We start from the raw sequence: 26350 nt of genomic DNA, 5'->3' as shown, positions 1-26350 counted from the left end.
ATCAGGCATACACCTGGAGGATCACCACTGCAGACAGAATTGCACAAATCGACCACGTTCTGATTGATGGACGGCACTTCTCCGACATTATCGACGTTCAGGACATATCGTGGCGCTAACATCGACTCCTGACCACCATCTGGTGATGGTTAAACTCAGCCCTAAAACTATCCGTCATCGAATAATGTTCGGTACCGACGACCGCCGCGGTACGATCTAGAGCGACCGGAAGCAACCTGATGTCGTCACTGCTGCACACGCACACCTGCAGCATCTCGAGGAAGCGTTGCCGGAAGCAGGAGTGAGCCTGATGGGCTCCTTCTCTGAGGACTGCTGGAATGCCAGTCAAAGCAGCCATTAACGACGCAGCGAGAGAACAACGTCGGGCATATGGGTCGAAGTCGACGGAACGATTGGTTCGACGAAGAAGTGCAGACAGATTCTGGAGAGAAGGACGCAGTGCGGGTGGTCGCGCTGCAGCAAGGTAACGTGCAGAACGTGAAACGTTATAGACGGAAGGGGAGACAGCAGACCCGCCTTTTGCAGGAGAAGAAACGTTGCCTGGAAGAAGCGGAGTGCGATGAGATGGGACAGCTGCCGTTCTCAGAAACACTACAAGGATTCTTCCATCAGGAAGCTCGCAACGCATCCCGCAAATGCTTTCTGTGCCGCGAGCCAGAATATGTGCCGGGATAAGGATGGGGAGCATCTTGACGAGGACGAACGTGTGGTGATCGAAAGGTGGAGCAGTACAATGAGGAATACATTAAAGGCGCTGAGAGTACAGGAAAACGGAGGAGATGAGATCTACGTCAATTCAGCGGACGATGGAAGCCAAACCAACCCCACCTTGAGGGAAGTTAAGGATGCCATTCAACAGTTTAATACCAATACAGCTAAAGGGTAAGGATGGTATCACGGAGCTGAGCTGGATCGGGAAGATGGGCCCTGGAAAGAAAGGCTGGCCACTTGCTCGCACAAAAGTGATTTGTCAGAATCTGGGAAACTGAACAGCGCTACCGGGAGGAGTGGAAGGAAGGGCTTATATGCTCCATTTATGCAAGAAAGGCGACAATCTGGAGTGCGGAGAACTTCGAGCGATCACCATCCTTAATGCCGCCTTATAAAGTGATATCCCAGATCATCTTCCGACGTCTGTCACCATTAGCGTGGAATGAGTTTCTGTGAAGAGTTACTCAAATCGGTTTCTGTTGACGGCCGCTCGTGATAACGGACCAGATCTTTACTGTACGGCAAATCCTTAAAAATGCTGCTGTGAATACCAGGTCCCAACGCACCATCTGTTCGTTGATTTTAAGGCAGCATACGACAGTTTAGACCGCGTATAGAGCTACATGAAAAATTATGGACGAGAAATAGCAGCTTCCGGAAGCATACCTTTAATTCGACTGATCAAAGCAATGGTGGATTATGTGCAAAATCAGTAACGATTTCCAAGGCCATCCTGTTCGTTCGAATCGCGCCGGGGACTAAGACAAGGTGATGGACTTCCCGAGCAACACACATGTTGTAAATCAGTCTATTATACTCATATACGACTAAATTTGGTCATATATGAGTTATTTCAACCAAATCAATGTGAATTGTGCTGCTAGGGTTTCGTGCCTGTTGTTCAACAGTGGAGTGTATTTTCAGTGCTCCTGTGGCTCTGGAGTGCAGTTTTTTGACAGTTTGCCATGACATTTAGAAAATCCAAACATCCTTCTATTACTTGAACTTACTTAGTTGAGACTATAAAATCGTTTAGATGAGCGATTCCAAGCAACAGCATCAAAATTTAAGAAAATTTAATTCATGATTTTCTATTGAGTTGAAACTTTGCACAGCTTCTTTTTCAATTTCATCTGGGGAATCGTCATTTTCGATATCAAATCTTTTATATTGAGTCACGATCCAACTTTTCAAAAGGGTGTATATGAAAATGGTTCAAAAAATATTTAAAAAGCTTGCACAGCAAAAACGGAATGTCTGATTGTTATGATTTTTTTCATGCAAGTTAGACAACTAAATGGTGATTCTTAAGAAAATGCGCACAGTAAAAAAAAAATTTTTGCCTTTAAAAAGTTTATCATTTTTTGTCCACAAAAACTCAAATATCTCAAAACCCTATCTTTTTTCGAACGTAATTTTTTAGGAAAACGGTCCATTATATTAGCTATGACTACACATAAAAATTTGGTGATGGTAAACTAACTAAACAAAAAAAGTTAAGACATTTCCAAACATTTCTACAATTTTCGAACATATAGTAAAACAAAAAAATTTCCGTTTATTTTTTTTCAAGAATCCGCAGTTTGACGCTGATTTTTATTGTTAATTGTATGTATTCATCGATATTATGCTATATTATATGTATAAATATTATATGTATAAAATAAATAAAAATAGAATTAATATTATCCTAAGTATTAAATTAAATGTGGGCAGTTAGCAATAACGTTGTTACTAGGAAACTCTAAGAAGTTTTGGGTTTGAATTTTCAGCAAGCAAGGCGATATTCTCCATGAAAACAGTTTATTAATACTTATACAATTTATTTATTTTATTCAAATTTTTTAAAATATCGAACACTTCTTTTGAATTTATTATCAGCACAGTTTGAGTATAGTTTTGCTTTTAATTTTTATTTTCCGGACAACGTAGAATGAAACAGTGAAATTTTTTGGAGTCTCCTTGGATCGTTTTCGCGTTATCGCAAATTGCTCGTTGAGCTCTGAAGCCTTTATGGCTTCGTACTCTTCAGTAGTAGTAAAATGTAAAATGATAATTTGGTTTAAATCTTTTTCTTTTCGACGATTTGCCCAATCAAAAAGTTCTTTTCGCAGTTTTAATTGGATGCTCACGTTCTTGGCTGTAAATTTTGCTCTTGTGTTGCCAAGCGCCATTGTTCCTCCAATAAAGCATCATTAAAGGACCTTTGCCATGTGATGTAGCAAAAAATGCCATTCTGCATCAATTCCGTACATTGATTTAAATTGACATAGGTTCGAAAAATTCTTACGATTTTGGTGTACTGCGACGCTGCTCCATCAGACATGAAATATATCTTTTGACTTCTTTATGCTTATCAACGCGTGTAAAAGTTAATCATTTTTCAATGAACAGTTTATTTGGATACTGAATCGTGTCTTAAATCTTCGGAAATTATAATAAAACTTAAGTGTTCAATTTGCGAACTTCCATTAAAAATAAATAACGAATGGATGAAGTGTAGCTTGTTGCACGTTCCAGTGATGGGACTGCACTTCATCTTGCGAAATACAAAGCTGTAATTTTCAGAAAATCACAAATGACTAAAAATTCACCATTTTGTAATGTATTTTTCGTATTTTTTTAAAAAGCTGGATTGTTCTGTTTTAATGAAATCGTGAGGATTAAACTTTCTAATTTCAAGCAAAAATATGACAGGAAACTCATCTACAGGTTTTACAATAGTTTCTATGTCACACCTATCCAAGTGGTCACCCATTGCTCAAAATGATAACTCGATCAATATATTTTCTTCAAACTCAGCGAATAAAGTATTTTCTAATGATGAAGAATCTGGACAATCCGGAACAAGATCGTAGATAGCAATTTGATGTTGTATTTTCACAATAAAAGACTACCACTGTTAACATTTTGACATCCTTTGTTAAATTCGATTCTTTTCAAACGCTTCATGTAAAATAAGATTAATATTCTCATGGGTTGTGCACACACACACATTATGTGTTCCTGAATTGGAAAGAAGCTTACATTGCCTTGGCTGAAGGCTTGCAAATGAGGAAAACCTATTTTAATATTATCGTGAATTTCCTTGAAGCGTGTACGCTTCTTTCAAAGTCGTCATCATTAATCATTTTTGGATTGTTGACGCTTTCCATCTTTTTTACTGATACATAATCTTTTGGCCAGGCATAGCTCGACTTACTTCATCATCTTCAAAATATTGAACTTACTATTTCTTTTTGTCTCATCTGTTAATGCAGTACTAGACCTAGTATTTTTGGTTGAAAGACAGTTATTCTTCAATTGTTTTGCCTCTTTTACTGTATTTCTATTGGTTTTGAACTCATCAATGGCATCCTGAATAGACCACGAACTTGGCATCAGACAAATCAATAATTTTTCTTTCCTTGTCGTGGCTGCATTCGAGAACCTTTCCTTCATATTTGCATAATTACCTCATCGTAGTCTGTATTTTCCACATCATCAGGTCCTAATTTGAAGAGGTTTCTTCTGTACAGCTTCGTTTATTTCACGGTATTTTTTTCCTCCGGGTAATAAACGTAGTCCATCTTACTCCATTTAATCAGGTCACTTTTATCCCAGCTATGCCCTCGTTAAAGCGTTTGATGTTGACCCTTTTGAATAATTTACTCATCTTCCGATTGATTTGTTGAAAACAGATTTCGCTGGATGGTACGTTGGCAAGGCTCCTCAGCTTTAATACTTCTGGTAATTCCTCCAGTTGTTGTCGATACATCTGGCAATTCCTCAGTTGCTGTCGTTTTCGAACTTCCTGCGCTCTGCTCAACCGATGATATACAGATTGCTCTTGTCAACGTTTGTAGACGGCAGGACGTGCAAAATGCGTAAATTTGTATTCAATGTGGACGATTGGAGCATAACCAGTCGCTTTCAGTTTATCTATGGTGCTTTCGGTGAAGATTTCGTAGCAACTCTTTTGAACGCTTTTTTTCCATCAAACGGCCTACAACAGTTGAAAGCGTATACTCATGTTGTTCGTAATATTTCAATAAACAAAATCACTTTTTCAAGTTTTTAACTGACTAGTTTGGTGTCATTTGCTTGACTGAAGAAATAAATTACTATAAGATCTTTAAGCAGTAACAGTAACAGTAAGTATTTTTTTTGCTTTTCTCGTGAGCATTGTCATGGTATGTACTATCATGCATTTGTTAAGTTGTTGAAGATACCGTTTCCTCCCGATCATAAAAGTCTATTCTCTAAGAGGTATATTTTTTGCAGGTAAACTATAGACGTACAAGTGTATATAAATCTTTGATTTTGCAGCTTTTGTCTTAAAATAACATTTTCTGATATGTTTCTATCAACGTTATTAGTCAACAGGTTTCAACACTATTAAAGGAATTTTTCGCCAGTCACGTGCAATGAAAATTGCTTATGACAACTATCAATACTTTTGATCACAACACTGGATCGTGTCTAAGTTTCTTATAGATGCTATGAATAATTAAATCAAAATTTTTTTTTTACTAAATGTGAAAATTGTGAAATGTTTGAAATGTCATAACTTTTTTGTTTATTAGTTTACCATCACCAAATTTTTATGGTAGATAGCTAATATAATGGACCGTTTTCCCTAAAAAAATTACGTTCGAAAAAAGATAGGGTTTTGAGATATTTGAGTTTTTGTGACAAAAATGATATTTTTTTTTTACTGTGCACATTTTCTTAAGAATCACCATTTAGTTGTCTAACTTTGCTGGAAAAAATCACAATAATATTCCGTTTTGCTGTGCAGCTTTTTAAATATTTTGAACCATTTTCACATATTAACCCTCCTTTTGAAGAAAGTTAGTCGTGACTCAATATGAAGATTTGATATCGAAAATGACGATTTAGATGAAATTGAAAAACTGTGCAGAGTTTCAAATATTTTCGAAATGGTCGCTCAGGATCGACTGACATGCCCCCGTGGAATGCCTCAGATGGAGTAAAATCAAAGAGCAGAATTTTTCGCCCTGAGTGTAGGACAACACTGGCGATCGGTTAATCGTACTCTAACTGGCTCGAGTTACCAACGTCCTCTTATTGGAACAAGTTTATCTTACAACATCCGCCATGTCCTTACTCGATGTTGAGAAGGCATTCGACAATGTATGGCATGATGGCCTGATGTACAAACTATAACTCTTCCCAGTTACCTGGTGAAAATCTTCAACAAATACCTGTTGGCAAGGACATTCCGGGTTTCTATCAGCGTAGCGAGCTCCAATGCGCACAACATCTTAGCGGGCGTCCCCAAGGGCAGTAGCCTCGCACCCCTGCTTTTTAATCTGTTTCCCTCCGACATGTTCACCTCCAGAAAGCTACATTCTGTCTCTGTTCGCAGATGACATCTATGTCGTCTACAATGGTGATCAGAGTGCTAGTGTAAAACTCCAACTAGGCCTGGATGCCCTGACAGAGTGCCTCACCAGCTGGGAGATCTGTATCAACGCGCGAAGACCTAGGTCATCATTTTCCCGCACTCTAAATCTACTAAACATGTTCCGCCTGAGGACTGTAAAATCATTCTCAATGGCATGACTGTGGAATGGGCCAATGAGGCCGACTACCTTGGCTCGACTCTCGACAGCATCCTTATTTTCCGGCAACTAGTTGACAAGACGGTGACTAAGTGCAACGTTTTGTTGAAACTACTGTACCCTTTGATCAACTACCGGTAGTCATTTTCTCTGACATTTGTCAGCAAATCATCCTCCCTGTGATCGAATACGGCATGCAGGTCTGTGAGAGCTGCGCAAAAACTAATCATCTGAAACTCCAAACTGTGCAAAACAAGTTCCTGAAGATGATCCTCAACACTCCTCCCAGGACAAGAATATCCGAGGTCCACCGTCTGGTCGAGATTACATGAACGCTTTAATGAGTGTAAAGACAAGGTAGGGCCCGTTGCGCATTTTCGGACAAGATAGCGATAAGGGCGCTAGTTCCAATTTAGGATATCAAACTGTAGTATAAATAGGTAGAAGGTCTATCAAATTTAGTTTTAGGTCATTTAAAAAAACGATGCCAATGTAGGATATTCTTCTTAAGAACAACAACAAAACGAAATAAAAACAAACAATATAATTACTATAAAGATGAAGGGCCAACCACACAATGTGAACATTATTTTTTGAAATCAAGAACAGAACATAAATTCTAATTTAATAAAAACAGCAAATGCCTTCGTTTTGGGGCCTTTTCCAATATGATTGTAACAATGTTTCGTATGACATTGTCACCAGAACGCACTGGAATGCAATGTCAAACTCGAAGGACTACGTTGTAATTTCTCTGAAGTTACGTCTGTTTGTTTGTGCTATTAGCTTCATTTCAACAGCATGGTATCTCATATAAGTTATACGTGATTTCTTTTTCCTTACTATAAGATGCAAGAGTAAATTTAAAGCCATTCCCCCAATAAAAGTGGGAAAACCACTTGACAGCAATTGCGTCCCATTTTCAAACCAGCTTCAAATTTGACATTTCACCCGAACATGTGCGTGACCATTCAACCGCATCAACCGAATCCTTTCTCTCCGATGCGGCGCACCAATCTCGCATATATGTAGGCACTGGCTAGCTGGTGGTGATTTCCACCCCGAGGCTGTCAATCAAAGTGAGAAAGAAATTATTACGAAAAGCTAAAACGACCGTTAATAATTCAGTTAACGCACGCTGGAAAACGACTGTCCATCCAATCCAATCCAACCAGCCCAGTGACAAATCCTTTGATGTGTGCACTGAAGCAGGAAAGGGAGCGAATGTTTACACGCACCGAACCTTCTCCAGTCTAAACTCGATAAGTTGGCTAACTGTTGCCTCCTCTTCTGATGACGCAACGATGGTGGTGGTCGATGTTGGCACATGTTTCGTAGCTCCGGATTAAATGGGATTTTTCTTCGCCCATTCGAAAGGACCAAACTTTTTCCTTGCCCTGATTTAATGATGAGGACTGGTTGGCAGTCGTTGTGTAATTGTAATTGGGTGTTGTAAATTTTTGATTAGGCTGAAAATGGACCACACGTCCACATGCCAGTATGTTTGTACCTAGTTTTGGTACCGACGAACGGAGGGTTTGGGGCGTCAAACCTTAATCATTTGTGAATAGCGAGAAAGTGACTTCCACGCCTTTTGATGTGGCTTTTGTTGATTGTACGGGTCGCACAGTAATCCTCTGTATGTCTCGATTAGCTTATAAGCCCTTCGTGTTTCGTTTGGGATGAGAGTGATTTGCAGGAAGTATTGACAAATTCCTTTTCACGCCTGTACGCTTTTTGTACTTTCAGTGAGTTGCAGGGCAACAATAGTGACCGGAAGTGGACCGCTCCTTTGTATCAATGAAGTGTGATATGAAAGCAAGCGTGATTAGGTTGGCGCAATGGGCATGGGATCGCAAAGTAACAAATTGAAAGATCAAAGGACTTTAGGTTTGACAAATTTGATTTTAAATACAATTTGAGGGATTATGGAATATATATTATATATTGTATTCTGACGAAGATGTTTGTACTTCAAGAATTTTGTGTCATTTTTAAATGCTTTTTTCATTGGTGAGTCTGTCTCCGTTAAATTTATTTTGTGGTAATAGTGGAAAACTTGGGAAACCAAGCTTGGATTCTGCTTTGTCTAGTTGCAAATGCTTAATGATTAAGAATACATTAGTTTAACGTTATATTATATTGAAATGAGATTAATTACTTATGCTTTCATATGCGGATGAGTTTGTCTGCCCGGTGTTATGTTACAAAAACATTTTCATGAGATATGGACCGAATATATTGAAAACCATTATAGCTCCAATTCTTCTTAGTTGAAAATGATTGTCAAAATTCAACCCAAATATCAAGAATTTACTTCTTGGGGAACATCCATAAATTACGGAACGCTCAGAGGGAGATTGCCCAAAGTGTAACATTCCATACAAAACAATTATATGCTTCATACAAAACGTGTTACAAAGGGGGGAGGAGGATTGGTGGTTGAAAATGGCCCTTTTCTGCGTTACGTAATTAATGGATCTTCCCCTGGCTATAGTTATACTTCAATATTAGATGCCATATTCATCCTATTGCTACCGGGATCAACGACTCTCCCACTTTGGCCTCAAAGGCAAACACCTTCTTCCCACGTTCGCACACATACGGGCAAGATTGAAAGTCAGCAAAATGCTTCATATTAACAAAATTGACAACTATCTATACGTGTTCTGTCTCGACAACATGGCATTTTCCAATCCGCCCCCACGACAAACAAGGGAGCAAAACATTTCAAAGCGCTTTCGAACACCAGGAAGAAAAAGCGTAAGTACTATGGTAGTGGAATCAGAAATGCTCGCAGGGAACATCACTTTGATCAGGTCGTCAATCTGCGGATGGGATACCCCGGCGGTATCGCTCGTAAATACGACATCGGAGCGCACTGCCATTGGCGAGCACCTCGCCGGGGCCCAAGCCACCCGTAGCATTGCTTTATTGTCTACTTTTTCACTTGAGTCACTCGCTAATCCTGACATTCCATGTTTAGATTTTCCATTATTTTCCATTTTAATGCCACTCGAGGCAGCATCCTTCCAGCCAACGAGTGGTGCTGTTTGTCGCTCGGAAATGCATCAAAGATCTAAGCCATCGTCGTCCTGTCTTTGCAATTCATTCACTCAGCTGCCAAGACGACGACGACGACGACAACGATGGAATCGATGAAAAAGTATCCCAGACAACGACAGCGGTGATAAGATCCAACCGGAAAGATACGGTGTGATAGCAAAACAACCAGCAAGATGCATCCTTTTTCCCTCGATGGTTTCTGAGTTGTTGCCACATCGATGATGTTTTGCCATCGGAACGGAATGAATAGCGATGCACTTCTTTAGTTACCGGGCTTGGCTCGCACAACAAGAGCTTCAACAATGATGAACATATTTTATAAATTCGTAACATCAAGCTTCAATTTTATGATTATGCATACATAAATATGTAGAGAACAGCTTTGTGGTACCGACCAAATCCAATTAAGATGTTATTTCGTATCGGTAGCGGCAAATACAGCTCGAGATGGGCGGTCAGGTTCGAAACTATTAGAGATAACTTTTAAAACATGTTTTTATATTTATATACCTATATCTGACGTTTGTTGGTTTGTTGCTCAGATCAGATGTTGCACATTTCGTCCTACTGGCTTTCAAACCACACTGGTGATGAGCAATTAGGTTTATAATTTTGAAACATGTTGATTTTTCTATTCATTCGATAAAGCACCTTTTTCTGAGCTACTTCACATTCATAGAACCTCAATTTCATTGTTTAAAATACATTTTAAAAGTTTTTGGAAATTTTACTGCTTAGCTTACGGGTTGACAGATCGGACCATAGTAAAATCAAGTTAGGGGTTTTCGATACGTGGAATTATTAGGTTTTTTGAAATTTATTTAAAATAGTTCCCGTGCACCAAAATTCATGAAATTTAGGAACCAGGATTTGTTTTTATAATAGATAATAGATATGTAATAATCTCAATACCCCTTAAAGACAATAGTTTAGATAAAGATAGGCTATTACAATAACTAAAATTAATAAAATGGAATAATGTTTCCAGTTTGAAACCATGTCCCCAAAGTTATGACTTATGAGTAATTAAATTTAAAATATATAAACGCAATTACGATCACTGAATTTCCTAATACTGAAAACTGAGAAAAGAGCTTGACTTGAGGCTTGAGGTAATTCAATCTACAGAGGTATATTTGACGATAACATTCGATATTGAATTGAGATCATAATTGGAAACTCAATGGCTTTTACTAATTTATGTTTTATTCTGAATAGATATATTATTAGGTAATGTGGAAGTAATCGGATTCAATTATTTGAAAAATCTGATAAAATTGATAATAATTAATTAATATAAAGATAAATATTCTAGCACAAACCTTTGTCGGGGCATGTGGTGGGACCACCATTCAAATCTTGCCATCAACGCGTACCGCCCACTCTAATATTTTTTGATCGTTGTCCGATAAATGAAATAGTTTTTAAATCACGTGTTCGGGGGATAATCGGGCAAAATAGTACAATTTCAAGAAATGTCATGTACATTTTACCAATAGTCTATCAATAATAAAGGTATACCAAAATCTTCTTTAAAATTAGTTAATTTGGCAGTGATTACATAGCTAGTTTCGGGTCTCAAGTAGCCTTGCGAGCAAAGGGGTAGGGTAGGATTGCCAATCCGGAGATGGCGAGTCCGAGTCTCGGTCCGGTCAAGGATGTTTTAGGGTTGGAAGCTTTCTCGACACCCTGAGCATAGTGTATCCATTGTACTTGTCACTCAAGATACATACTCAATTCATGCAATGGCGGGCATAGAAAGCTTTCAAATAATAACTGAGGAATTGCTGAGGAAGATGAAAAACAGGCCAAGTTCCAGTTGGAATGTAGAGCCGTTGAAGAAGAAGAAGAAGACGTAGCTAGTTTGAAGAATTCTGAAAGGTATTCGGGTAAAATGACCTTTTTCTTCTCCATTGGTATTACATCCCCCACTGGAACTTTGTCGCCTTGCAGCTTAGTGTTCATTAAGCACTTCCACAGTTATTAACTGAGAGGTTTCTAAGCCAAGTTACCATTTCTGCATTCGTAAGGGAAAATATGTATAAAATGCGCAGGTTGGGTAAAATGCGCCACCCCCTTTTCATGGTTTATATTTTTAAATTTTGTCTCTAAATCGTAGACAGCTGAAGCTAAAAAACATTTGTAAGCCGTCAAACGAAAAAACTCAGTCAAAAACTCTATACTGAAAATTTAAAAAATAAAACATCATTTTTACTATTTTCAACGCAATTTTGGCGTTTCTGTTCTCAATACTTTTTTTAGATACAAAAAATATGTTCACCTCATTACAATCAGTCTGAGACATTGACTATCTGAAAGGATAGAGTTGACACTAATCTTGTACAGAATAGTTTGAAAATTTTGGTGAAAATATTGGTATTACACATGGACTTTTTTGGACCATATACTGACTTTTATGTTAGGGTAAAAGACCCATTTTTTTAGATTTTTCTGTTAATTCTAATTGAGTGTAAGCTCCTTCCAAATCGAGGGCACAAAAAATCTTACTTCCCGACAGATTCGCAAAAATGTCTTGAGCTGTGGGCAACGGGTAAGTATTTGGTATAATAGATCTATTAATAGATACTTTGCAATCAATTACTAACCGGATGTCGTTATTTTTCTTCATCACAATTATGATCGGTGATGCCCATTCACTAGTATCTATTGGCGATATGACCTTCTCTTCTTCCAGCTTATCTAAATATTCCGCTACTTTCTCTTTCAACCTATAAGGAACTTCGTACGCTTTCTTAAAAATAGGACTTTCATCTTTCATAACCAGTTGGGCTTCAAATCCATTAATAGGTGCCAAGAAACTTTTTTCAAACACATGACTGAACCTCTTTTTTATGTCGTTTACAGCAATTTCACTGTCTTCAGTTGTCAAATTGTTTATAGTTGCTGGATTTGTGAAAAATTGTCTCCATTCAGAGTAAAATACATCTAGCCAAGTTCGGCCCAGCAGTGGATAAAAATCATTCTCGCAATCCAGTACAAGTAATTGCATAATCTCTTCTTTGTCATTCAATTTAGCCAAGACCTTTGCCTCACCCTCAATTTTCAGTTTTGATCCATTAACCACTATTAATTTTTTTTTACTTTTTTGCAAGGGATTAGAAAATTTGGAAAAGTATCGAGTTTTACTAATCACGGATACAGACGAACCACAATCAATTTCCATCTCTATCGGAATTCCTTCTACGTCAACCCGTACTAAACAAGGATCACTAATTTTATTAATAGACGATACCAACATGCATTCCAAATCACCTGATTCGCTCTCCTCTCCATCTGACTCATTTGTTCGCATTCGTTCCATCAGCTCAGCTATATGGCGATCCGCACTGGGCCCCGGTCTGTAAGACTCCACTAGTATCTCTGTGAAGATTCTTCAATTTGAAACATTTTTTTTATATGTCCCTTAACTACACACCATACGAGCGCTGGCTAAACCCTCGTTGTTCACGAGCGTAAGGCCTAAACCCTAGTCGGCTTTTGACTGGCCCTCTGCTGGTGCTAGCCCCTCTATTGATATCATGCTGCTGGTACTTCTCTGCTAAATCCAATACTTTTCGCAACTTTCCGTAAGTCGTTCCAAATGTGCCGCTCGGGCTACTCTGGATTGCCGCAATTTGACCCTGAACCGGATGTTGGTGTACAGTTGTACCAGCGTTTGCCCTCGCAACCTCCCATGTAGCAATAATCTTTTCCGCAATTGTTAAACTCAATTTCTCTTCACCCAAAAGTCTTTGTCGTAAGTTTTTATCATTTATACCAGCAATAATGCGGTCGAGGATAGCAATTTCTTTAAAATTAGCGAACCCGCAAAACTCCGCCTGTAATTTTAAAGCTAAGACAAAGTCCTCCGTTGTTTCATCCGGATTTTGTGTCCTAGTACTAAACTTGTACCGTTGGACTAAGTCAGGGTCTATTTTATCTAGACGATTTTTCAATTTCGCTACTAATTCGTCAAAAGAGGCTTCCTCAAAGTTTCCCGCCGGGTACAGCAGTTTAATTTCTTCAAACATCACTGACCCACTAAGTGTGATAAAATAAGGCATTTTGTCTTCTTCGTTAACTTTGTTCACTTTGAAAAAAATTTAACCTTGCATACCAGTCGCTGAAGCTTGCGCCTCTGCGATAAGGCTCGATGGTGCAAGCGATACTTGAGGAGCTCATAGCAATTATAATTATCATATCGGATGCATCCAGTTATGGTCTCGGAGGTTTGATAGCACATTTAGTAAAAGACGAAGAAAAACCTATTAGTTTTACTTCATTTTCTTTAAATCCAGCGCAAAAAAAGTACCCTATATTACATTTAGAAGCATTGGCTCTGGTTTGCACGATAAAAAAGTTTCATAAATATGTATACGGACAACACTTTACAGTTTATACAGACCATAAGCCTTTAGTAGGCATTTTTGGAAAAACAGGAAACAATTCGATTTATGTAACTAGACTTCAAAGATTTATACTGGATTTATCGATATACGACTTTGAAATAATTTACAGACCTTCACATAAGCTGGGAAATGCGGATTTTTGTTCGAGATTCCCTTTAACGCAGGATGTTCCTGAAGAACTTGATGCAGATATTATCAAAAGCATCAACTTTAGCAAAAATATTCCAATTGATTTTAAAATGATAGCTGAGGGTACACAAAATGACGAGTTCTTGCAGGAAATCAAGGGATTCATGCGTAATGGTTGGCCAGAAAGAATAAATAAACGATTTAGTGATGTTTATGCAAACCAACAGGATTTAGAAACAGTCAACGATTGTTTACTCTATAAAGACAGAGTTATAGTTCCAAGAATTTATCAAAAACAAGTATTAAAGCTGCTGCATAATAATCACGGAGGGGTAGTGAAAATGAAACGATTAGCAAGAAGTATGGTTTATTGGTTTGGGATTAATACTGACATTGAACAATTCGTAGCTTCTTGTGAGGCTTGCAGTAGCATGGCGATTGCCTATAAACCAGAGACGTCATCTGAATGGATTGAAACCAGCAGACCGTTCAGCAGAGTGCACGTGGATTTCTTTTATTTTGAACACCGTACTTATCTAATTATCGTTGACAGTTTCTCCAAATGGATTGAGATAGAAGAAATGAAGCAAGGTACAGATAGCAAGAAGGTTTTAAAAAAATTACTCGCGTATTTTGCGCGTTTTGGTTTGCCAGATGTTTTAGTTTCCGACAACGGTCCGCCGTTCAACTCCTATGAGTTTATAATTTTTCTTGAGAGGCAAGGCATTAAGGTAATGAAAAGTCCACCGTACAATCCTTCTAGTAACGGGCAAGCAGAGAGATTAGTTAGAACAGTAAAAGAAGTTTTGAAAAGGTTTCTATTGGAGCCAGAAATCTTGGAGTTGGACCTGGAAGACCAGATAATTCTTTTCTTGTTTCATTTTAGAAACAACAATATGACGAGTGACGGCCATTTTCCGTCTGATAGGATATTTTCCTATTCACCCAAGACAATTTTAGATCTCATTAACCCAAAAATACATTATAAACAACATTTAGTTGTACCACAAAACCTAAGGTCGGGAAAATTCCGAAGTACCCAAATAAGGCGATTGACGATATGCTGATTGGTGATGAGTTATGGTATAAAAACCATAAATCTCGTGATCATGCACGCTGGATAAAGGCAACTTATATTAAAAGGTACTCTCCTAATGTATTCCAGATACGTATTGGAAGCGCCGAAGTAATGGCGCATCGGAAATCAAATAAGGATTCGTAGAGATGAGTCACATCGGCAAAGGCCAAACGTGTTCATTACCCGAGACTGTACAGACGAAGCTACGAACGAGATGGGAGAGGTTACCGGAGAAAACCAGGAGTTTGGTGAAAACGGATCGGAGGCACTTCCTAGGGGGAGCAACCGGACACGGAAACGAAAACGAGAAGCTTCTGGTATTGACGTACAAGAACCCAGGAGGTCTAAACGTAACAAGAAGCCGAATCACCATGAAGATTTTTGCTATGATAATTGGTTAATTTAAAATTATTATACATTTAGTTTAAATCTGTTAACAGTGAACTATGATTATATTTCTGATATTTTAAAAAAAAATTCTCAAAAAAAAATCGATTTTAATTTTTTTTTCCAAAGGGGGTTGTCTAGGAAGTGCGGGGTTAGGGGCCACCTCCAACAGCAAACGACCTAAACCTGCGCACACCGGACACTCGGGCGAGGCCGAGTGTCCGAACCGGTGTAGGTACTGTCTGTCTATGGATCCCCCGGTGGTATTCCCGCCTTTGGCAATAGGACCAAGCTCTGCCTTTTCCATGCTTCAGGGAAGACTCCCTCGTCTTACCTACACTAATGGACTGTGCACTCCCCGCAAGTTCCGCCCCAGTTACTCTTCCCTCGTCGGCCACAAAGGCCACAAAGGGAGGCCAGGGACTTGGGTCGTGACGTGGGAAGAGCCCCTCGATGATCCTCTCCAGCATCTCTGGAGACCGCTCTGTAGGGGCCATCGCCCCACGTGTCTTGGCCATTACGACCCTATAGGCGTCACCCCATGAATTCGCGTTGGCACTTTGACACAGGCCCTCGAAGCAGGCTTTTTTGCTTGATCTAATCTTAGTCTTCAGAGCGGCTCTAGCAGCCACGAACGCCACCCGTCGTTCAACACGTTCCTCTTCTGTGCGTGCTCGCTGCATCCGCCTCCGTTCCCGTAGGCAGGCGCGGCGCAGGTTCGCAATTGCTTGAGTCCACCAGTAAGCCGGTGGCCTCCCATTCCTAGGGTGGACTTTCCTAGGCATGGTGGCATCGCATGCACGCGAAAGTACTGTTACCAGCTGCTCGCCGCTCAGACCGAGAGTATTGTGCTCGCGGCGGAGCGCTTCCTTAAACACCTCGTCGTCGAAGTATGATGTCTTCCACATACGAGGGCTAGGCCTCGCCCCTTCCTCCATCCGCTGAATGCTGGTCGTATAGTCGATACTGTAGTGAACCACCAGGTGGTCGCTGTGAGTGTAGCCATCATCTACCCTCCAGTTCGAACTACTCGTTTGGCCAGGGCTTCAGAACGTAACGTCGATAATCGACTCGGTCCCGTTCCAGCTGTAGGTACTTTTGGTACCGACATGAGCCAAGGCCAGTGATTCCAGCAGGATCTGCCCCCGTTGATTCGTGGATCGGCTTCCTCATTCCACGGCCCAAGCGTTGAAGTCCCCCGCTATCACCACCGGCCTACGCCCCATCAAGTTAGCCGTCAAACAATCTAGCATTCGACCGAACTGCTCGATCGACCATCGAGGAGGCGCATAGCAGCTGCAGAAGAAGACCCCGTTGATTTTGGCAATAACGAAGCCCTCGTGTGTCGAAGACACCAACTCTTGGACTGGGTATTTCCCCGTTGTCCATATCGCCGCCATTTTAGACCCATTGGCGACCCAATTGACGTTCCTATTGGGTACCCGGTAAGGATCTGCTATGATGGCGATATCCGTCCTCCATTCAGCAACTGTCTGACACAGCTGCACTGTGATATTGCAGCACGCTTAAACGCCGGGCACTTCGAACCCCTCATGGGGTGCTTGCTGTTCACAGCTTTGTTTGTTTTTGGAGCGAACATATAGCCTTTCGGTACACTTACTGTACGAGAAAGGCAAAAAGGCTAACACGATGACACTTTTATGCCCAGGGAAGTCAAGACAATTTCCTAACCGAAAATGTTCTAGCCCAGCAACGGGAATCAAATCCATCCATCCATGGTCTTGCTTTATAGCCGCGCAAAATGACCTTTAGTGAACTTAAATTCACGAAATAATATAAATTTGCCTGCCTGAACGTATATTAAATTGATTTGTACCTGTTGTTATTATTTTGCATCCAAGAAATATTTTTGTTTTTCGTACTTAATTGCAGACTAAATTCAGAGTTCAATGCAAGCCATTTCACCAATAATATATCAATATTTGAGTTACATTTGAGTTATCTTAACGTGCTTCTGCTTTGATTATTTAGCTTACTAGCTTCGAAGTCTGTCTTACCCAAAATGAAATAGTTGGCATTTTTTGCTTTCACAATTTAGGATTTAACGTTTGCTCTGTGATTCGATTTTATTTGACCTTTCAAAAACCTCTTTCTCAAGAGTGAAAATTCGGGAATGTGTGTTTCATTTTTCATGTTTCATTCGGGACCCTCCTTAGCCGTGCGTTAAGATGCGCGGCTACAAAGCAAGACCATGCTGAGGGTGGCTGGGTTCGATTCCTGGTGCCGGTCTAGACAATTTTCGGATTGGAAATTGTCTCGACTTCCCTGGGCATAAAAGTATCATTGTATTAGCCTCATGATATACGAATGCAGAAATGGTAACTTGGCTTAGAAACCTCACAGTTAATAACTGTGGAAGTGCTTAATGAACACTAAGCTGCGTGGCGGCAATGTCCCAGTGGGGGATGTAATGCCAACGAAGAGAAAAGAGAGAGAGAGTGTTTCATTTTATTGGAAACCCCATATAGAAACATTTCTTGTCTTCAAAAACCTCCGCATGCCAAATTTCGTTTCATTTGCTTAATAAGTTCTCGAATTATGCAGAAATTTTTGTTTAATTTATACGGGACCTTCTTTTCAAAAGGGAGGAGGGGCCTGCAACGTGTCAAATTTAGCTCAATTTGCTTAATTAGTTCTCGAGTTATGTAAAGATTTCGGTAGTATTTGTATGGGAGTCCCCCTTCTAAAAAGGGTAGGGGACTCAAACCAACACAGGAATATTTCTTGTCTTCAAGAACCTCCACTTGCCAAATTTGGTCCCAATAATCCTTCATAGATCTGTACCAGTTGAGATTATTCTACACACGAGAAAAAGTGTTCCATCGGCTTTTTAACATTGAAAACGGGCTTGGTAGTCATATGGTCATGGGTTCAATCCCAGGTCCGTTCCCATTCTCCAATTTGTATCTTTCTCTATATTCCTCATGTTCTAACAATCGCTAGAACTGGAAATGGACTTCCATACAGTTTCCATTTGTATCCTATATCTTCAACTTGACTGTTCTAGCAGTAGCTGCTAGAATTGGAAATGAACTAAAAAAAATGTTTCCTTCATCCAATTAGAAAATTCCATCAGTTGCTATCCGTAACATTAGCAGCTCGTGAACCAAGACGAACCCCTGCCTCTCGAACCGAACCCAAAAATTCCAATGAATTCCGTATGAACTCGTGGCAAGTGCAGAGGTATATTCGGCTTGCAGTGGGCGAGTAATTGCATCACCATTTCCTCCCCCTTCCCTACATCGACTGGCATCCTGACGTGGCAGGCGCCAGTATGACCTAACAAATGAGATCACCAGTACTTGTACATTGAAGATAAGTGCTAGTCCCAAGCTCTTTTTTTACATTGAAACACGAGTTCAGGGGAAAATCGAACAAAATAAGCTATTTTTGATTGATGGCACGTAAAAAGTTCAAAGCAGTCCATTTTGCCAATATTTTATCCCTTTTCAATGGTTTGGCAGCAACTAAAATATCACCAGTCTATTCAGTTTGCCACGAGCGGTAATGGCCGCTTGCTTACATGTGGGTCAGTCTCTGATCTGACATTTGTGAAGCTCTACTGCACTCACCGCACCTTTCCGAGCATTTTTATCAATGTGGTAAAAAAGAAGGAGCTGATGAAGTGGGTTCATGCCTTGTTATTTACCACATTGATCGAAAACGGTGGAACGGTGGGTGCAGTTGACCTCCACAAGCACAAAACCATAAATGTGCTTAATGATCTGTACTGATGAAAATGTCAACATTCCATTAAAGTTTTAGGATATTTGGATTTGAAGTTATTGCCTCAATATGGGAACACTTGATCCCCCATAGTCACCCATACAAAAATTTGGCGAAAAAAATAAAAAAAAATATAAATCTGACCTCAGGCTCCTATTTTGTTGTAGATTTGACATATTTGATGGAGGATTGGTAGGAAAAATTATTTATTGCGTAGATATCACAGAAAGGGGATCAAGTCTCCCCAAATTTTAACATTGCATGTGCTGTCGAATTCAATAACAAAAATCGTTCATGTATACGCACAGCAATTCGAAAATTCCGCGAATTTGGAGGAAAAATATTTAAAACATCTGAGGGCACCTTTATAATTTTATCGAAGCAAGTTCTTGGAGAGGGATCAATTTCCCCCGAATATTTTAAAAGTCGGTTTTTTACAGCACACCAACAAAATCGATTGTGTATCAATAACAACCATAATTTAAGGACTGTCATATATCAGTAAAATTAAATACTATATTTTTTAGAGACTCCGTGTGGAAATCGCGTATGTTTATTTATTTTTGGCTGTGATACATCGGAAATCAAAAAAGGGGATCAAGTCTCCCCAGTCTCCTCTATAATAAATAAATTGTGCCCAGGATATTTAGGATTTAATAAAAAAATATTAAAACTATTTGATTATCTCCAGTATGCAGCCATTATTTCATTCGACTCATTCAGCTCGACTGCTGCACGTGCATCATCAGAAGTTGAACCCATCTCCAGTCTCGACACTGTGACGCAATTCAAACGTGTTTCTGTTAAGTACAGCTCATTTTTCTCTCTATTCCTCCGACCACTTCGGCAAGGAAAGTAAGTTAATGAATCCTAACGTCCAGCTGCCATCTGTCCATCAGAGATTATCCTCCATAAAATGACAACGAACTGTAGAAGGGCACCGCACCGGGAAAAGTACTCATTTGCTCATCGGGAATCCAATAAGGTTAAGAACTTTCCCTTTTCCTGTTTGATGTCCTTTCTTCGCAGGATTATGAGCCGGTCCTTGAGAGTGCGGTCCATATGACCGTCATAACCGTGTGTGGCAGTCGTCATTTTTTTCGGCAGGAATATAATACAGGACAGACAGAGTTCAGGAGCATCAACCAGAGCAACATTGCAAAGCATAATCTATGCAATTAAACGAATTGATGGCGATCATAAAAAGTATTGGATGTTTAATGTGTTCATGGCCCTTTGCCCATTCGTCGTCGGAGCGAGCGGTTGGCACTTCTTTCTCCTCATGTTTATGAAGTGAGGAAAATTGATATTGTTATATATTCCGGCGAGTTCTGGAGTGTGTAACTTCTATTTTGCCATATTCGAAGGGGCACCGACACGTCATCGTGTTGGTTCAAGAGGCGATTTTGATGATGTGTTATGGCTCATTAACGGTGGGTTATGACTGCTGAGCAAGCGCGCTCCTGGGGAGGTGAGAAAATAAAATATCCATTTCGAGTTATACGATGGAAATATGAAAGAGGGAATGAATCGTTCACGGCGGGAGGCAAACGGATCAGTCTGAATTTGAACAACAGGAGACGTCGCGCAAAGGCACAGCACTCGTTACGGGATCCATAAGATATAGAGATGCAATAAATAAAAAGATAATAAGATGTTTACAATGTCATAAGTTCAAGCAATACACCAGAGAAATATTTTTTCAATTTATCAAACAGAGGGCCGGTTAGTTAATTGTTGCAATTATTGTTCAGAGTTATTTTCAGAAATATCACTTTTTAGTTACATGATAAAACAATTTAAACAATGAGAAGTTGAATCTTCAAGATATAGGGTATCTGTTCCATTATTAATAACATGCTCCTATATCAATAACATTCGCAAAACAGGCAATTTAGGCTCAATTTGTGTCGTGTTTTGTTGTTTTCCGGTGTGCTCACTGCTGAAAAAATTCACAAAAATGAGAAATAGAACAATTAGCGCACCACTTCTTTGTTTTCGAATGGTATTGATTTGGGTACATGGTATGAATTCAAGGAGCAGTTCCCCTAGGAACAATAAATATCGCAGAAGAGTATGAAAACGATATTATGGAGGCCATTGCAGCACCTAAGCCAACGGTCGGGGTTCTGATAAGATCGATAAACCACAGAGAGATGATGTTCGTTCAAACGTGAATATTGTGCACCGTCTACCAATTAGTCGGACTGAAGTGCATCCCGTTCGAATGACCACAGCCCGCAACGAACCGGAAAGCATTCCCCATCAATCGCTGCCGACCAGTCAATGGCCGGCAACGGTAAGCAAATTCCACGCTAATACTAGAAAAGCACCACTTCAGAGCGTCGACTAGAATTGAGGAAAACATAATGCTTTCGAGTGCAGCTTCTTCATTTCCCTTTCATCGTGGGGCATCCATTCACCGATAAAGCCATGATCACTATTCTAGGAAAGGAAAAAGCATCTCTCGTCGACATTTTACTTTTTTTCTTCTCGAAAACCATGCGCATGAATAGAACTCGTCGATTGGCAAAACGTTCAGCTCTCCAGCAAAGCAACAGCACCAGCGAATCAAAATATCCTTTCAATTCAAGCTTCTGGTCGTCGTCGTCGTCATTCGGTGATTTCTGAACTGTGTGAATTTGAAGGGTTGACTGGTGGAGCACATGGCTGTGAGACGAGGTAATTTTTATTATGCACAGCTCTGTATTTCCACCCATTCTTCGATATATTTCCGTTTCCATTTTTAGTTATTTTTTGAAACTGCGTCGTCTTCCATGTTATGGTGTTTCGTTTTTTAACCGTTGTTACACCTTAAAAGGAGTATTGAAATAAACAAGCATATTTATTTAACAATTTAAGAAAATATGTATCTATTATAAAGCTCCTTAATAAGCCCTATTAATGATTTTTTTTCAGACCAATTAATCATTTCCATATTTTCAATGAATTTTATGTCAAAAATAATATTCCGAATGAACTTTTTGGATTCCTGGAAGATGTCTAAGAATCCGAAGCGAATTTCGTGTTTGAATAGAAAATGGGTCTTAGAAAACTCGGAAAAATGGTCTCGAAACACTCAATCTATGAAGATCATATGAAAATAAACCTACCGAATATTTTGCACATTTTGAAGATTTTCCTACAGGCTTGACTTAAATACTTGTAAAATTTCAAGTGTAGGGAATTATAACAGTGTCCTTATGTACATGTGAAAACATACAAAAGCTTAAAAAAATACATCGTGGTACAAAACAATTATCTTCCGTTAGAGTTCGATACCAGAAAATATCCGTTTGCTCACACGTGAGTTAGTCTACTGCTTGAATAAACCATCCCCCATCTGCTGTGCTTTCGGTTTCATTCACTTTATTGATTCGGAAAATTTTGCACTCTCCTCGGTATTTGTTGTGATGCCCTTTCTCCTGAAAGATATTTTTCATTTTTTTTCTTCCAGCTGGGCTCCATGTCCAATACCATGAATGCACGTCAAAGCTGATGCTGATCATCTCGGTTGGCTAGCAGTCCAAATACGTATCTATACCAACAACAGGAATTGCGAGGGTGCAATTCAACGCTGTTGAATAGAAACAGACGTTCCAAATGAGATTGGTTTACGATACACCTACCTACCTTCGTCGCTTCCACCTTCTCTCATTTATCCGGCTGGGGAGCAGTCTGAAGCTACATGCATGGTAGGAATTTATCTACTTTTTCATTAATTTTTGGGATGAATCTCATAAAAAATATGGTTTATGAGACTTATTTCCAGAATGCTGTTGATGTTGATATTAACCTTCTTCGGATATTAGAAAAAACTTACGAATAAGATGTTGGGGTCATATTGACCCAGAAATGTAAATGCTTATAAAACAGTCAAATTATAACCGAATTACAAAGTTTATATACCGTTCGAAAGATATGAGGGCTATGAGAGGGCTTCCGATGAAAGTGGCCACTCCTGGTACATACAAGGTGCCCCCGGGGAACCCGCAGGAGGGGACATTTCCGTTTTAGCACCAAAATATGCCGCTCTTTCGTCATGATTTTCCACCAAACAGAAGGTTATGCGCTTGAAATCGATAAGTGACCACATTGGCCACTCCTGGTACATGCAAGGTTCCCCCGGGGAACCGGAGGAAGGGACATTTCCGTTTTAGCACCAAAATATACCGTGCGGCGGCTCTGTCGTCATGATTTTCCACAAAATATATGATATTTTTTTTTTTTTTTTTTTTTTTTTTTTTTTTGACTATTATCGGCTCTTTCAGTCTTATAAAGCAGCTAAAACGTTATTGCATCTATTTTCCGACGTTTCGGTGTATATTTCACCTTCTTCAGGGATTTCTATGATTTTGATGAAAATTAAAATTAGTTGTTAACAAATATTCTTGATAATTTTAGGCTTATTGTTGTGTTTAACTTACAGAGGCTACGTTTTGTTGTGTATGTGTGTGTCCTGTCTGACATAACGTTGTCAATTAACAATGGCGTCTCACTACGGCTAATTATGAATTTGGAAATACATTAATTACAACATTATTAATATTCAAAACTACACTCACTTCATACGTCTCATTATTTTTGCACTGCACTGTGGTTTTTGAAATATTTCTTGTGGTTATACAGATTTTCCGACATTCTAGTCATCCCGTCAGATAAAGGCAACAAAACTGTATTGATGTTTGCAGAAGACTACAAACAGAAAATGCTGGCGTTGGTCAACGACCATCAAACGTACGAACGTATTCCACGTGATCCAACAAGCAGATTTCAGAATCAAAACAACAGCATCGTACAACGGATCCGAGCACTGGATCTGATCGACGACAAAACAGCCAGATCTTTGAAGACGTACTCAGCGGTATGCCCAAAAATCTACGGACAGCCAAAGGCTCACAAAACAGGACTACCACTCCGTCCGGTGGTTCCAAACATGACCGCGCCATCATACAATTTGGCCAAATTCGTCGCAAGTATTCTAAAGCAATCCATAGAAAGTCCGTACAATATCAAGGATTCATTCTCTTTTTGCGAATTCATCAATGGGACCCAACTTCCGCCCAATCACATGTTGGTGTCGCTCGACGTCACAGCGCTTTTCACGTCGATCCCAAAACACCTGGTCATCGAAAACGTTCGACAAAAGTGGAACGATATTAAGCAACACACAAACATCAATCAAAGTCTATTTGTTGAAATTATTGAATTCTGCATAGATTCGAGTTACTTCGTCTATGAGGGCCAGTATTACAAACAAAAATTCGGCACAGCAATGGGCAATCCGCTCTCTCCAATAGCAGCGGATCTTGTGATGGAGACCCTATTAAACACCGTCTTGGAAAATATGGGTTTCCGTTTACCGTTCATCCGTAAATACGTAGATGATCTCGTCACAGCAATTCCCCTAGAAAAACTAAAACAATTACTCGACGCATTCAACAGCTATGACATTCATATCCAGTTCACGCATGAGCTGGAAATGAATAACAGACTACCCTACTTGGACATGCTACTCATCAGACAACAAAACCAAAGGGTAACAACTGAATGGTATTCAAAACCAATTGCGAGCGGCAGATTCCTTGATTTCTACTCAATCCACCCTATGAGTATGAAGCTAAATGTTGCCAAAAATTTCATCTGTCGAGTAAACAAGCTTTCAACAAGCTTATCAGATACGGAGAAACACAAAATAATCGACGATCATCTGAAGCTGAATCACTATCCGTCAAACCTCCGGCACCGACTGGAAAACCGCATGAATGAACGACGTCATCAAACACAGTCTAATGTCACAGAAGAGAAACGGTTGAAATATACCTACCGATCGCTGGCATACATACCGGGCCTATCGAGCAGAATCGACAAGCTGCTGAAAAAGGACTACACGAATATCAAACTCGCAAACTACAACATAAAAACAGTAAGACAAATATTCAGCAACATCAAAGATCCGACACCTCCCGGTCAACAAACAAACGCCATTTACAACATTCCGTGCATTCCGTGCCCAGCCTGCTACATAGATATGACGACAAATAAGTTAAGTACAAGGATGAGCGGACACAAAACACACTACAATACACTAGATCGTCTCACTGCAACAAACATAAACATTACAGATCCACAAATAACACTTCTGAGCCAAAAACAGCACTACTTGAACATAGTATAGTAAACAACCACCGTTTTGACCTAACAAACGTTAAAATCATAGACCAGCACAACAAGCAATACAAACTACCGCTATTAGAGATGTGTCACATTGTAAACAACGACCACAGCATAAACAGAAGAACAGATACAGAAGGATTGAGTGCTATCTATGCAGGCATTCTCCATGCAATTAAAAACAGAACGAATAAAGCAAAACAAAATAGGCAAGATACATCACAAACACTGTCTCAAAATTGTACACAACCACCTACAATAGAAGAAGAATAACTTCACAAATACCGTAAAACAGATAGATACAGATAGATAGATCCAGAGAAGCTTTTATCGCGAGTGTAGGTGGGATAAAGCTCAAATACCACAAGAAATATTTCAAAAACCACAGTGCAGTGCAAAAATAATGAGACGTATGAAGTGAGTGTAGTTTTGAATATTAATAATGTTGTAATTAATGTATTTCCAAATTCATAATTAGCCGTAGTGAGACGCCATTGTTAATTGACAACGTTATGTCAGACAGGACACACACATACACAACAAAACGTAGCCTCTGTAAGTTAAACACAACAATAAGCCTAAAATTATCAAGAATATTTGTTAACAACTAATTTTAATTTTCATCAAAATCATAGAAATCCCTGAAGAAGGTGAAATATACACCGAAACGTCGGAAAATAGATGCAATAACGTTTTAGCTGCTTTATAAGACTGAAAGAGCCGATAATAGTCAAACAAAATTGAGCACAACAGTCGAAAGCATCCTTTCAAATATATGATAATGCGCTTGAAATCGCTAAGTGACCACATTGGCCACTCTTGGAGCCTATGAGGTGCCCCCGTGGAACCCGTAAAAGGGGACATTTCCGTTTTAACACCAAAATATGTCGTGCGATAGGTCTTTCGTCATGATTTTCCACAAAATAGATGATTATGTGCTCGAAATCGATAATTGACCACATTGGCCACTCTTGGAACCTATGAGGTGCCCTTGGGGAACCCGTAGAAAGGAATATTTCCGTTTAAACTCCAAAATATGCCATGCGGTGGCTCATTCGTCA

The 26350-nt window shown here is 39.6% G+C and overlaps 1 protein-coding gene across 1 annotated transcript in view; it reads left to right on the top strand.

The window, feature by feature from the left end:
* The window catches only part of LOC134206513 (uncharacterized), a 37923-nt gene extending 12630 nt beyond the window's left edge, over nucleotides 1-25293 (top strand). Inside the window, exon 2 of the mRNA XM_062682241.1 lies at nucleotides 23745-25293. Coding sequence (XP_062538225.1) covers nucleotides 23745-25293 — 1549 coding nt within the window. The remainder of the gene's footprint in view (nucleotides 1-23744) is intronic.
* The last annotated feature ends 1057 nt before the right edge of the window (nucleotides 25294-26350 follow it).

Source organism: Armigeres subalbatus, chromosome 1 (genome assembly GCF_024139115.2).
Source record: "Armigeres subalbatus isolate Guangzhou_Male chromosome 1, GZ_Asu_2, whole genome shotgun sequence".
Classification (NCBI taxonomy): Eukaryota; Metazoa; Arthropoda; class Insecta; order Diptera; family Culicidae; genus Armigeres; species Armigeres subalbatus.
Note: the sequence above shows the minus strand (reverse complement) of the source record. Positions and strands in the feature narration are given on the sequence as shown.